General features: G+C 50.2%; 2 protein-coding genes across 12 annotated transcripts in view; both read left to right on the top strand.

Moving 5' to 3' along the window:
* LOC105468689 (XRCC1 N-terminal domain containing 1, N-terminal like) overlaps window positions 1-13,806 on the top strand; it is a 47,199-nt gene that overhangs the window by 29,346 nt on the left and 4,047 nt on the right. The window contains exons 11-14 of one of the 11 annotated variants that reach the window (XR_011610896.1): window positions 5,197-5,327; window positions 6,369-6,543; window positions 10,123-10,324; window positions 10,416-11,414. The exons of 1 other annotated variant lie outside the window; for it this stretch is intronic. Coding sequence is in view for 6 of the 10 variants with exons in the window: in XM_071075216.1 (XP_070931317.1) it covers window positions 5,197-5,327; window positions 6,369-6,543; window positions 6,869-6,969 (407 nt within the window). In the remaining 4 variants the exon portion in view is untranslated. Of the gene's footprint in view, window positions 1-5,196; window positions 5,328-6,254; window positions 6,345-6,368; window positions 6,544-6,868; window positions 7,011-10,037; window positions 10,390-10,415; window positions 11,415-13,806 lie in introns of those variants that run through there. 9 more of the 11 variants (XR_011610897.1, XR_011610899.1, XR_011610898.1 and 6 more) reach the window with 9 other exon arrangements.
* Window positions 119-2,161, top strand: LOC139357529 (short transient receptor potential channel 2-like). Its single transcript, XM_071075225.1, is given in 2 exon segments — window positions 119-465; window positions 467-2,161. Coding segments are annotated over 2 exon segments (855 nt in total). The 5' UTR covers window positions 119-180; the 3' UTR covers window positions 1,037-2,161.

Raw genomic sequence — 13,806 nt, 5'->3', positions numbered from 1 at the left:
ATAAGACAATATTTGCCAGTGTGTATTTGGGACAAGGAAGAATATAATGGTGGCTGGATATAGAGGGTTAAGTGCTAGAACATGGAAGGGTGAAAGAGGCCCCATCACAAAGGGGGTTGAAACTCAGGGTCCTAGCCTCTCCACTCCTTCATCCACCAACAGCCTAACTGGACTGAGATCATGAACAGGAAGCTCAGGTTCCCACCTCCACTCCTGGCTGCCATCCAGGAGGGCCAACTGGGCCTTGTGCAGCAGCTGCTGGAGTCAGAGGTTAAGGCCACAAGCAGTGGGCCAGGTGGGCCCCTGCACAATGTGGAAGAGGCCAAGGAGCACTCCTGGAGGGAAGCACTCAACTTGGCCATCCACCTGGGCCATGAGGCCATCACTGATGTGCTGTTGGCCAGTGTCAAGTTTGACTTCCGCCAGATCCATGAGGCCCTGCTAGTGGCAGTGGACACAAAGCAACCAGCAACCAGCAGTGGTGCATTGCCTGCTGGCCCACCTGGAACGGGAGAAGGGTCGCAAAGTAGACACCAGGTCTTTCTCACTGGCTTTCTTTGACTCATTAATTGATGGCTCCCGCTTTGCACCTGGTGTGACTCCTCTCACCCTGGCCTGCCAGAAGGACCTGTACGAGATAGCACAGCTGCTCATGGACCAGGGCCACACCATTGCCTGGCCCCACCTGGTCTCCTGTGCCTGCCTCAAGTGCAGCAACGCCCGCCGCTATGACCTGCTTAAATTCTCTCTGTCCCGCATCAACACCTACCGTGGCATTGCCAGCAAGGCCCACTTCTCACTGGCCAGTGAGGATGCCACACTGGCTGCCTTCCAGCTTAGCCGTGAGCTCAGGCACCTTGCACACAAGGAGCATGGTTGGGCCTGTGGTGGGTGTTCTGGGAAGTTTGGAAGTCACAAAAAGAGGACGAGGCCTGGCCTCTGTTCTCAGGAAACCTCTAGTTTGATGGGGAGTCAAGAATCCCCCCAAGAGAATTTCATTCTAATGGCAGAGAACAGCCACTCCAGAGGGGCCTAGTCTTATGGGGGAGGCACAACCCCACTCCAGGGGAGCCCTGGGTCTGTCTGAGGGAGGAAAGAGAACAGAAACAACTAGAAAAACAGCTGGACAGACTTGGAGATGATGTTCAGTAGAATACATCACGTCTGAATACCTGCTAGGTGTTCCCACCCGGAGCATGATGTGTTGCAGCTCTCAAGCGTATGATCACAGCAGGGAAAAGTCAGAGAGAGGGGACAAGGTGCTGCCAGTATGCTTGTCTTCATTCAGTGCCGCTGTGAATGGTGCTAACAGGGCTTCCAAAGCCCAGAAAACAGGTCAGGAAAGCCACAGCTGTTGTGTTCAGGGAGGACTCCTTGGAAGAAGTAGCATTAAGCTGAGCTACGGAAGTGGGTGGTTACATACAAGTGAAGAGGAGCAGGGAGGGTATTTGAGATAGGGCTGCAGTCCACGCAAAGGCTCTCAGGTAGTGAAAGTATACATGGTGATGAGTGAAGGGGAGACACTGCAGGAAGGACTGAGAATGCATGAAGAGGAGCCTGGAGGCAGGGACTAGTAAGGGTCCTGGAATGCCGCCAGTCCAGTATGTCCATCCCTCATCCCCTGACGGATCCTGTGTGTCAAGCTAGACTCGATCCCCATCCCCATCCCCAAGATGACCATTAGGTGGGGAAACCAACACGAATGTTAAAATACAGGACTAAGGAGGTTGTGACCCGGGGTGGTGGAAGGATAGGAGAATGAAAAGCCCCCACTGCACAGCTAGCAGGAAAGGGCAGTCCTTTCCAAAGGACTTTCCCTCCATTCTCATAGCAGCCTAAGAGACAGTTCATAGCAGGAAGTATCATCCCCACTTTATAGCAGAGAAGCTGAGGCCTGGGAAGGGGAAGTACCTTGCCCAATGTGATACCACCTGAGGACAGTGCTGGGATTCAGACCTCACCTCCTGAAAGCCATCCCTGGATGATCTCTAGGGTAAGGGCCTCAAGTAAAACCCAGGAGATAATGGATAAACTGGAGCCAAGGACTGCCTTAGGCCAGGCACGGTAACTCACACCTCTAACCCCGGCGCTTTGGGAGGCTGAGACAGGAGGATGAGGAGGCCAGGAGTTCGAGACCAGCCTGGGCAGCATAGCAAGATCTCATCCCTATTTTTTTTTTTTTTAGTTTTTTTGGAGACAGTTTCACTCTTGTCACCCAGGCTGGAGTGCAGTGGCGCAATCTCAGCTCGCTGCAACTTCCACCTCTGGGGTTCAAACGATTCTCCTGTCTTAGCCTCCCGAGTAGCTGGGATTATGTGCCTGCCACCACGCCCAGCTAATTTTTGTGTTATTAGTGGAGATGAGGTTTCACCATGTTGGCCAGGCTGGTCTTGAACTCCTGACCTCAGGTGATCTGCCCGCCTCATTCTCCCAAAGTGCTGGGATAACAGGTGTGAGCCACCACGCCCACCTATTTTTTAAAAATAATAACTGGCCAGGCATGGTGGCTCATGCCTATAATCCCAGCACTTTGGGAGGCCAAGGCAGGTGGATCACCTGAGGTCAGGAGTTCGAGACTAGCCTGGCCAACATGGTGAAACCCCATCTCTACTAATAACAAAAAAATCAGCTGAGTAGGCCGGGCACGGTGGCTCACGCCTGTAATCCCAGCACTTTGGGAGGCTGAGTGGGGCGCATCATGAGGTCAGAAGATGGAGACCATCCTGGCTAACACAGTAAAACCCCGTCTCTACTAAAAATACAAAAAATTAGCTGGGCGTGGTGGTGGGCGCCTGTAGTCCCAGCTACTCGGGAGGCTGAGGCAGGAGAATGGCGTGAACCCAGGAGGCAGAGCTTGCAGTGAGCCGAGATCGCACCACTGCACTCCAGCCTGGGCAATAGAGCAAGACTCCGTCTCAAAGGGAAAAAAAAAATCAGCTAGCATGGTGGCACATGCCTGTAGTCTCAACTACTCGGGAGGCTGAGGCGGGAGAATCACTTGAACCCGGGAGGCAGAGGTTGCAGTGAGCCGAGATCATGCCATTGCACTTGAGATCGTGCCATTGCACTCTAGCCTGGGTGACAAGAGTGAAACTCTGTCTCAAAAATGATAATAATAATAATAATTAATAAATAAGAACTGCCTTATTCATTTCTGCATGTCCTAAAATTGCCAACGCGAGTTCTCTTATAAGGTAGGTGTTCCAATAAATTAAATGAGCACATGAAGGGTGTAAGGAGTAGGTGTAAAAATGGGACAAGAAACAGATTAGAAGAGGAAGGAAAAGAGACAGAAAAAATGACAGAGGGGTTTGGGTTGAAGTGACTTAGTGATGAGGTAGCAATAGCACTAGATAAGCAAAGTGACCCTGGAGGTACCTCATTAGAGCAAGAAGGATGGGCGAGGTGGCAAAGAAGAAAGAAATCAATGCCCTAGTGACACCAGACGTAGGAAATGATGGTGCAAGGGCAGGACAGAGGTGGCCTAGGCCCACTATTGGTGGGCGTGGGGGGTAGGGAGGAGTGGGCTGATTTAATGGGGTTGGGTCCACAGGGTGGTAGGCACACACGGACCTCCTTCCCTAAGCCTGAGTACATTGCCCTGGAGTCACCGAGCCAGGACTATGGCTTTGAGCTGCTGGGCATGTGCCGGAACCAGAACGAGGTCACTGCAGTGCTCAACGACCTGGCCGAGGACAGCGAGACTGAGCCCAAGGCTGAGGGCCTGGGCCTAGCCTTTGAGGAAGGCATCCCCAGCCTGGCGAGGCTGCAACTGGCCGTCAACTACAACCAGAAGCGGGTCAGCTGGGCCATAGCTATATCCCCTCCCTGTCCTTTTCTCTTGCCCTGCCACCTCTAGGTCCCCCTGACCCAGCCCTAAGCAACTCCTTTTCCTGCCCTCAAGACCCCTCAGGCCTTGGTCCTGAGCACCCTTCTGTCTAGACCCTTGGCCCTGTGGGTCCCCTCCCTTCTTACCTTCAATATAAGCCTGTAACCTCTCCCCAGCCCTTGAAAGACCCATTACCCACCAAGACCTCACCTCAGACCAGGACATCTGGTCTTAGACAGCTTTATCTCTGACCTGAGTTACTTGAATCCAGTCTTTCTATTCAATTCCAGTACATCACTCTATAAAGCAAGATAAGACTAGGTCTCTCAGGCCTTAAATATCCCCCAAAAGATTCCATTATTGCCTGCCTCCTCAGACATCTTCCCCTCTAAGCTAAAGACAGACTCCTTGTTTAGCCTCCCCCAACCCCTTGCTCCTCACTCTCATCCACCCTCAACATCCACCAGAAACTTAACCAAAAACCTTCTTTCATAATGGCTCCCCTGGCCCTGTCTCCCAATACAGCAAACCCTGGTTTCCCTCTTCTGCCTTCCTCAAGACCATCTAGGCTAATGTCCCATATCTCTAAGAAGGCCAGGGACCCTGGGGGTTCTGGGTCTTGGGTCCTCAGTTCTACCCACCACTGTCTAACTTAGACTCAAGAATGTAGGGTCCAGAGAGTTCAGGAAAATCTTTGAGTTCAGTTTCCCCTCCATAAACCAAAGCCTAGAGAGTGATGGGTCTGCCCATGGTCACATGACAAGCAAGTTGGCTGATGTGGGGAGAAAAGAAGGATTGTTCGATCTCTGTGGCAAGGAAGGAAGGGCTGTGTACCCAACTGGCTCCCCCATCCTCCTCCTTGCCTGGTGGCCTCCCGCTCTGCTTATGCCCCATCTCTGCTTAGTTTGTAGCACACCCCATCTGCCAGCAAGTCCTGTCCTCCATCTGGTGTGGGAACCTGGCTGGCTGGCGTGGAAACACCACCATCTGGAAGCTCTTTGTTGCCTTCCTCATCTTCCTCACCATGCCCTTCCTCTGCCTTGGCTACTGGCTGGCACCAAAGTCCCGGGTACTAAGAATAAGGTTAATGACAACTGTCACTTATTGAGCACTTGTTTTATGAGGCCCTGGGCTAGACACTTGGTGAATATAACTTTGTGTGAATGTTTCCATTAAGTAGCTGGAAGTGCAGCCCTGAGGAAGGCAGACATTCTGCTTCAGGGATATAGGGTAGCAACCTGAGGCACAGGGAAGGGCAATGCTCTTTTTGTCAAAAGTACACAGGAAATAGTGGAGTCAGGATTTAAACTGAAGTGTCTCTGCCTCCAAAACCTTAATCCTATTAACAGCCCTATATTCTCCTAAAGACAGGCCCACCCCGACTACAAATTCCATGGGAGCCCTTCATCCAACCAATAGGTCCTTGAGACCCAACTGTGAGCCAAGCATGGTGCCTGGCACTGGGGTTATGAAGAAAAGCCCTGCTCCTGCTGAGCAGGTGAGGAATAGGGAGAGGGATGTTCCAGGAAGCAGGAGCAGTATGTGTGAAGTCCTGGGAGAGGGAGAACCCAAAGTGTTAGAGAAACTGAAAGGAGTTAGATCAAGAGTGGTGGAGAAGCACGCAGGGGCCAGATCTCACAGAGCCTTATAAGCCACAGAGGATAGCAGCCATTGTAGGATTAATGAGGCGAGTCCCCCATCAGTCTTGTGTTTCAGAAAGTGCCTTCTACTAGGGGTGTGAAAGGTGGGCTGGGGATGCAGGGCAGGAGTTAGAGAGACTGGTGTGAGAGGACAAGCACATAGAGATGTCTCATATTCCCGGCCTGGGTGACCGGGTCATTTTATGAGGTGGGGACACAGAAGAAGATGGAAGAGCAAGATAGGATAGAAGATGATGAATTTCTTTATTTTTTATTTATTTATTTATTTATTTTTGAGATGGAGTCTTGCATTGTCACCCAGGCTGAAGTGCAGTGGCAGGATCTCGGCTCACTGCAACCTCTGCCTCCCAGGTTCAAGCAATTCTGCCTCAGCCTCTCGAGTAGCTGAGATTACAGGTGCCCACCACCATGCCCAGCTAATTTTTTGTATTTTTGGTAGAGATAGGGTTTCACTATGTTGGTCAGGCTGGTCTTGAACTCCTGACCTCGTGATCCGCCCACCTTGGCCTCCCAAAGTGCTGGGATTACAGGCATAAGTCACCGCGCCCGGCCCATGAATTTATTTTTTAACATGGTTGAGTTTGAAGAGCCTGTGGGGCCTCCAAGGGAAAGTTACTTTACCTCTGTGATCTTCAGTTCTTGGGGAAAAAAAAAAAAAAAAAAAAAAGCCGGGAATAATGTCTACCTCATATGGTTGGAAAGGAGATGACAGATATGAGTCTACGGCCTGATATGTAACACATTCTCAATGTATGTCTGAATAGCGCGTGACTGAATCTGAGAAAGGGGAGTCACGTGGGTGGAGCAGTCTAGAAGGGCTTGCAGGAGCAAGAGACACCCAGGACTGAGAGCCCTACTCCCCTTCCTTCCCTTGGAAGCTGGGCCGCCTGCTAAAGATCCCAGTACTGAAGTTCCTGCTGCACTCCGCCTCCTGTCTGTGGTTCCTCATCTTCCTGCTGGGAGAGTCCCTGGTCGTGGAGACACAGCTGAGCACCTTCCGTGGCCGCAGCCAGAGTGTCTGGGAGACTTCACTACACATGATTTGGGTCACAGGTATAAGTGTAGGACCCTTTATTTGTGGCAGTGTCCCTTAGGGGCCCCCCTTCCTGTCCTTCACAATAAGCACCCCAACAGGGGGATCCTGCTTTGTAGATGACCCCTGAACATATAACCAGACTCCTCTGGGCTGTAACACAGTACAGGGCCCTTTCCCTCACGCCTAGTCGGGGACCTAGCCCTGTGGTAGACTCCCTGAGCAAGGACCCCTTCTTCCCCCTCCCTGGCATCAGTCACTACCTAGCCTGGAGGTTTCTGTCCTCTCACAAATAAGACCCTGGTCCACAGTGCGAGGTGGGAACATACCTTGGTGTCATGGCAGCCCCCAGGTACTGCAAGACAGGCTCTCCTGGAGGTCATGGAGCAGAAAGTCTCACAGACCAAATGAAAAGACTCAAATCATACAGCGAGTTAAATCCGTAAGTGGTGTAATTATGATGGTGTTGTAATGAGGATCAGAGTTGAGGTTTGAGTGGCTGGGGTTAGGGGGGTGGTGCAATGGACAGAAGGTACCTGGAGCCAGGCATGGTGGCTCATGCCTGTAATCTCAGCTACTCAAGAGGTTGAGGTGGGAGGATTGCTTGAGGCCAGAAATTCAAGACCAGCCTGGGCAACAGAGAGAGACTCTATCCCTTAAAAATAAAAGAAGATTGGCCGGGTGCAGTGGCTCACGCCTGTAATCCTAGCAGTTTGGGAGGCCGAGGCGATCGGATTGCCTGACCTCAGGAGTTCGAGACCAGCCCAGGGAACATGGTGAAACCCCGTCTGTACTAAAATACAAAAAATTAGCCAGGCATGGCAGCGTGCGTCTGTAATCCCAGCTACTCAGGAGGTTGAGGCAGGAGAACTGCTTGAACCCAGGAGGCGGAGATTGCAGTGAGCCGAGATTGCGCCACTGCACTCCAACCTGGGTGACAGAGCAAGACTCTGTCTCCAAACTAAAATAAAATAAAATAAAAAATAATAGTAATAAAAGAAGATACCTTGGCCCAAGACTTGATCTATGGGAGAAACACAGTGACAGTTATGTTTGGCCACAGCTGTAGCTTGCCAGTTATCCTGATGAGCTGCTATTACTTTTATATGCATTATTTGGGCAGAGGACATGTGGAAAGAGAACGGCTGGTGCCAGTGGGTAGCTGATTTAAGATCTCATGAATACTGAGGGCCTCATATGCTTCAAGCATATTCAGTGTATCATGAATATTTAGAGTCTGTCCATCTCTTTCTATGTATGTTCACACACACATACTCTACTAACTTTATTTGTTCAACATGTCACCAAAGTAACTAGCCTATACTTAACACATAAGTTTCATCCATTCCATTTGTTTTCTTTTCTTCTATAGCAGAACTGAGTATTCACAAACAATTTAGCAAATGCAGTTTATAAGAATCCCCAGAGCTTCAGCCAGCCTCTGGCCCGTCAGCTCAGCAGGCCAAATTGGTGGCGCCTTCCTCGGCTGTCCTCCTCTCATTTAGCTCTGGCTTGGTTAGTGAACTCCAGAGCCACCAGTATACCAAGTCCACTGCTCCACCCTGTACCAGGCCAGTCAGTGATGCCAGAAAGGAAATCTGGTGCAGAAACTTTAGGGAAAGAAACTAAGAGCAGCCCAAGAAGGAAAGTTTCTCATCCTATTTACTGAACGTGGATTGACCTGTGCTGAGTGGAGAGGAAACCAATAGAATTCCTACCCATGGGAGAAGAAAAGTCTTAGAAACATATGAAACAAACCTATTTATTCATGTAATAAATGTTTCTCGATGCCCTATCATGAGTGAAACCCTAAGAGTACATGGAAAAGTTCAACATGGCCCCCTCCATCCAACACATATTCACTGAGCGTGCACCCCACCCTCACAGGGCATTCCTGCTCTACAGAACTGATTTCAGCTCCCGACCACATGATATTCACATTTGTCTAGGCCTTTGCACATTCACTTTTTCTAGAGCACTAGCCCCTTCCTGCACTGCCCCTTCACCTGGCTGGCTCCCACTCCTCCTTCAGGTCTCAGCTTAAATGCCACTTTTGGAGAAGGTTTCCCTGGCCCCTAAATCAGGGTGAGGGTCCATTCCTAAACACCCATAACAGTCCCTCTGTCCCCCTGCTCCTTAGTCTTAGCATTTACCACACTGTATGAGACCCACTTGGGTTACCCACTGTGTTCCTCACTGACTGTAAGCCCTGGGAGGTCAGGGACTGTCTTATTCACCAGAGGTTCCCACTGGCACATGGTAGGAGCTTACTAAATGTTTGTTTAGGCCAGGCGCAGTGGCTCACGCCTATAATCCCAAGACTTGGGGAGGCCGACGCGGGTGTATCTCCTGAGGTCAAGAGTTCGAGACCAACCTGGCCAACATGGTGAAACCCTGTCTCTACTAAAAAATACAAAAATTAGTCAGGTATGGTGGCATGTGCCTGTATCCCAGCTACTCGGGAGACTGAGGCAGGAGAATTGCTTGAACCCAGGAGGTGGAGGTTGCAGTGAGCCAAGATCGCGCCACTGCACTCCAGCCTGGGGGACAGAGAGCAAGACTCTGTCTCTCTCTATATATATATATATTTTTTTTTTTTTGACGTATTTGTTTAATTTGTTCTGGGCACCAGGGACAGAGATGAGTGGACATAGTCCCTGCCCTTGAGGGGCTCCAAGTTCAGGGGGAGGCAGGGTAGAGACAGACCTGTGGAGCGATATCCTGCAGTGCCCCGTAATGATGGGATCACAGAGATATGAGCTGTGAGAACACAAAACCCCGAGAAATTCACTCCACCTGCTTAGGGAAGGCTACTTGGAGGAGATAACATGTGACCTAGGCCACAAAGGTGAGCTGGGCTTCCAGAGGATGTGGAAGGACATTCTAGGCAGAGGGAACAAACAGTGAGTGGAAAAGCACATGATTGTACCCAGGGAATGAGAAGGGTGCAACGTGGGCAGGGCTGCCTAGCTAATGGGGTCCAGCTCCCAAGACCCCCAGCCCCAGGTCTGGTACTGGGCCTCACTGGAACACAGGTAGCCTGAGCAACCTGAGAATTTGGAGCCCCTTCAAGTCGATACTCTGTATTTTTTTTTAACTTTTTAAAAATAGTTTAATAGAGATGGGGTTTCACCATGTTGCCCAGGCTGGTCTCAAACTCCTGGGCTCAAGCAATCCTCCTGCCTCGGCCTTCCAAAGTGCTGGGATTACAGGCGTGAGCCACCGCACCCAGCCTCAAATCAATATTCTTCAATTATTTGTCCAGTATTTACTTGGTGGAGGGCACGGAGAAACAAATTTCAGTCATTCTCTCCTAATAAACAGCCTGTCCCAGGTGATACTCACTTTCTGAGTGTCTGCTGACTGAGATCATTGGTGCAGTCACGCCAGCAGTGTCTGCATCAGCAAGGAGTCTTTTTTATGTCCACATAAGATCACTTGTTCCAGAGTAGATTACATGTTTACATGTCATTGACCACCCCATAATGTTTTAGCACCCCACTGCCATTCATAGGTTCCCCCGCCTCGTAATCTAGCTCTGACATAGAAGGAGAAGTTCAGTCCGATCCTGTCCTGGGCTCCCTGCCACCCCGCTTCAGGCTTCCTGTGGTTTGAGTGCAAGGAAGTGTGGATTGAGGGCCTGCGCAGTTACCTCCTGGACTGGTGAAACTTCCTGGATATGATCATCCTGTCCCTGTACCTGGCTGCCTTCACACTGCGCCTCCTCCTGGCTGGGCTTGCCCACATGCACTGCCGGGACCACCTCCCAAGCAACTGCCTGCCACTATTTCACCACGGCTGGTGAGTGTCCCTTCAACTCAGCCCTGAATCCTCCAGTTCTTCTTTCTTGGCTCTTGGCTTCCAGCCACAGCCCCCATTCCACCCCGCACAGAACGAAGCAAGTGGCACACCGAGGATCCCCAGTTCTTGGCTGAGGTGCTCTTCGCCGTCACCAGTATGCTCAGCTTCACCCACCTGGCCTACATTCTGCCGGCCCATGAGTCGCTGGGCACTCTGCAGATTTCCATCGGCAAGATGATCGATGACATGATCCGGTGCATACCGGCTCTGCTCTGAGCTCTGCTCTGAAGACTCCACTTGACTTCCTTCCAAAACTCCCCAGCTCTTGGGTAACACAGGAATCCTTGACCTGCGTTCCTCCAGAGGCATGCGCTCCAAAGACCCCTGAAAACTACAGGCAAAATTTGGAGGGTAAATGTATATTTTTCTGCAGAGAGGGTCTACAACTTACATCTAATTCTCAAACAGGCCCATGACCCCAGAAAAGATTACGAACCATAGATAGCAGAAAGAGCCCTTGGTTGGGAGTTCCAGTCCCAGTTCTGTCAGTCTCCATGACCCCTCTGTGGGCCTCAGTTTTCCCATCATTAAGGAAAAAGCGATGGCACTGGACTTAGGGGTCCCTTTGGGTCCTTTCCACTCGGCAGCTGCTCTTTGAACCCCTGACCTTATCTGGCCTTCTTGGTCCTTATCACCTAATCATGTCCAGCAAAACCTGGCCTCTCACCTAATCAGGGCCTGTAGTTAATGCCTGCCTCCCTGGGAGTCCCCAGCCTGAAGCAGGACTACAGTGAATGTCCTTGGTGGGAAAAACCTTAGCTGCATCTATTAATATTAACAACTTTAGCTCAGCTTAGCTTGGGGTAGAACCTCCCACCCCACCCAGGATTCTTCTGGCCTCCCCGTGGCAGGCCAACTCATTCTCACACGTGGCTCTGACTCCTCTGATGATAACTCCTGTTCAATGGGATTCTGACTCCCAACTGTCCCTGTGTCATTCCTTTAGAATCTCAGCATCTCATTCCTTCCCTGAGAGACCACTCCATCCTCAGCTTTGACTGCTTGGACTTAGTACCCTTTATTCTTTTTTTTCTTTTTTTTTTTTTTTTTCCTGAGACGGAGTCTTGCTCTGTCGCCCAGGCTGGCGTGCAGTGGCGCAATCTCGGCTCACTGCAAGCTCCGCCTCCCGGGTTCACGCCATTCTCCTGCCTCAACCTCCTGAGTAGCTGGGACTACAGGCGCCCGCCACCATGCCCGGCTAATTTTTTGTATTTTTAGTAGAGATGGGGTTTCACCATGTTAGCCAGGATGGTCTCGATCTCCTAACCTCATGATCCGCCAGCCTCGGCCTCTCAAAGTGCTGGGATTAAAGGCGTGAGCCACTAGGCCCAGCCTCTATTGTTAATAATAACCAAATTTAGCCAGGCACAGTGGCTCACACCTGTAATCCTAGCACTTTGGGAGGCTGAGGTGGGCAGATCACTTGAGGTTAGGAGCTCGAGACAAGCCCGGCCAACATGGTGAAACCCAGTCTCTACTAAAAGTACAAAAATTAGCTGGGTGTAGTGGCACATGCCTGTATTACCAGCTACTTGGGAGGCTGAGGCAGGAGAATCGCTTGAACCCGAGATTGAGAGGTTGCAGTGAGCCAAGATGGCACCACTGCACTACAGCCTGGGTGACAGAGCGAGACTCCATCTCAAAAATAAATAAATAAATAAATAACCTGCTGGACGTGGTGCCTCGCGCCTGTAATCCCAGCACTTTGAGAGGCTGAAGCGGGCGGATCACCTGAGGTCAGTAGTTCAAGACCAGCCTGGCCAACATGGTGAGACCTTGTCTCTACTAAAAATATAAAAAAATTAGCCGAGCATGGTGGCACACACCTCCCAGATACTCAGGAGGCTAAGGCAGGAGAATTGCTTGAGCCCGGGAGTCGGAGGTTGCAGTGAGCCGAGATCGTGCCACTGCACTCCAGCCTGGCCAACAGAGCAAGACTCTGTCTCAATAAATAAATAAATAACCGAATTGAATATTTGTTGAGCAAAGAGCCAGGGAGGACTTCATCCCTCTTCCCGGAGCCTGACTTCTCTCAAGGCAGAGACCTGCTCTGACCCTCCCCTGTCCTACCCCCTGCCGGGTTTATGTTCATTCTCATGATCATCCTGACCACCTTCCTCTGTGGCCTCAACAACATCTATATGTCCTACCAGGAGACGGAGCAGCTGGGCAAGTATGCAGGGGCAGAGGCAGGATGGGAGGTGGAGAGCCTGGGACCTTGCAGCTTGGAGCCCTAGTGATCTCTCCTTTTTCCCTCCCTCCCTCATTTATTCACTCAACTAATTCTCTTGTTTGCTCACTCCCTCTTTGATTCTGTCACTCTTTCTTTTGTTCGTTTATACATTCATTAATTTACTCATTTTCTCCTCAAACTTTTTATTTTGAAAAATGTCAATCCTATGAAAACTACAGTGGATACCCCTAAACCTTTCACCCAGCTTCACCAATTGTTAATGTTTTACCACACTTGCTTGATCTGTTGCTCCCTTTATTCTTTTTTTTTCCTGAAACACTTAAAAGGAAATTGTAAATACAATGACACTTCATCCCTAAACAGTTCAGGATGTGTTTTAAGAACATAACCACAAAAGCATTATCATACTCAAAAAATTTAACACCATTATATATATGTATATATTTATATATATTAAATATATAAATATATATATTTTTTGAGACAGAGTCTCACTCTGTTGCCCAGCTGGAGTGCAGTGGCTCAATCTCAGCTCACTGCAACCTCTGCCTCCCGGGTTCAAGTGATTCGCCTGCCTCACCTTCCTGAGTAGCTGGGATTACAGGCACACCACCATGCCTGGCTAATTTTTGTATTTTTAGTAGAGACGGAGTTTCACCATGTTGGCCAGGCTAGTCTTGAACTCCTGACCTTATGATCCGCACGCCTCGGCCTCCCAAAGTGCTAGGATTATAGGCATGAGCCACCGCGCCCGGCTTCATGCCCTTATATTATTTACTATACAGTCCTTATTGATATTTCCCCAGTTGCCTGGAAAAAAGACTCTCTAGTTTTAAAAATCTGATATCCAATCTAGGATCATATGTTACATTTTGTTGTGATACCCCTTTAGCCTCCTTTAATCTCGAACACACCCCAACCTTCTCTTTGTCTTGCATGAAGAGTGTAGACCAAATTGGATTTATCTATTAATTATTGATCATGGCCGGGCGCGGTGGCTCACGCCTGTAATCCCAGCACTTTGGGAGGCCGAGGCGGGCGGATCATGAGATCAGGAGATCCAGACCATCCTGGCTAACATGGTGAAACCCCGTCTCTAGTAAAAATACAAAAAAATTAGCCAGCCGTGGTGGCGGGCGCCTGTAGTCCCAGCTACTCGGGAGGTTGAGGCAGGAGAATGGCATGAACCTGGGAGGCGGAGCTTGCAGTGAGCCGAGATTGTGCCACT

The sequence above is a fragment of the Macaca nemestrina genome, chromosome 12 (genome assembly GCF_043159975.1).
Source record: "Macaca nemestrina isolate mMacNem1 chromosome 12, mMacNem.hap1, whole genome shotgun sequence".
Lineage (NCBI taxonomy): Eukaryota > Metazoa > Chordata > Mammalia > Primates > Cercopithecidae > Macaca > Macaca nemestrina.
The sequence above is the reverse complement of the archived record's forward strand: the minus strand, read 5'-3'. Positions and strand labels throughout refer to the sequence as shown.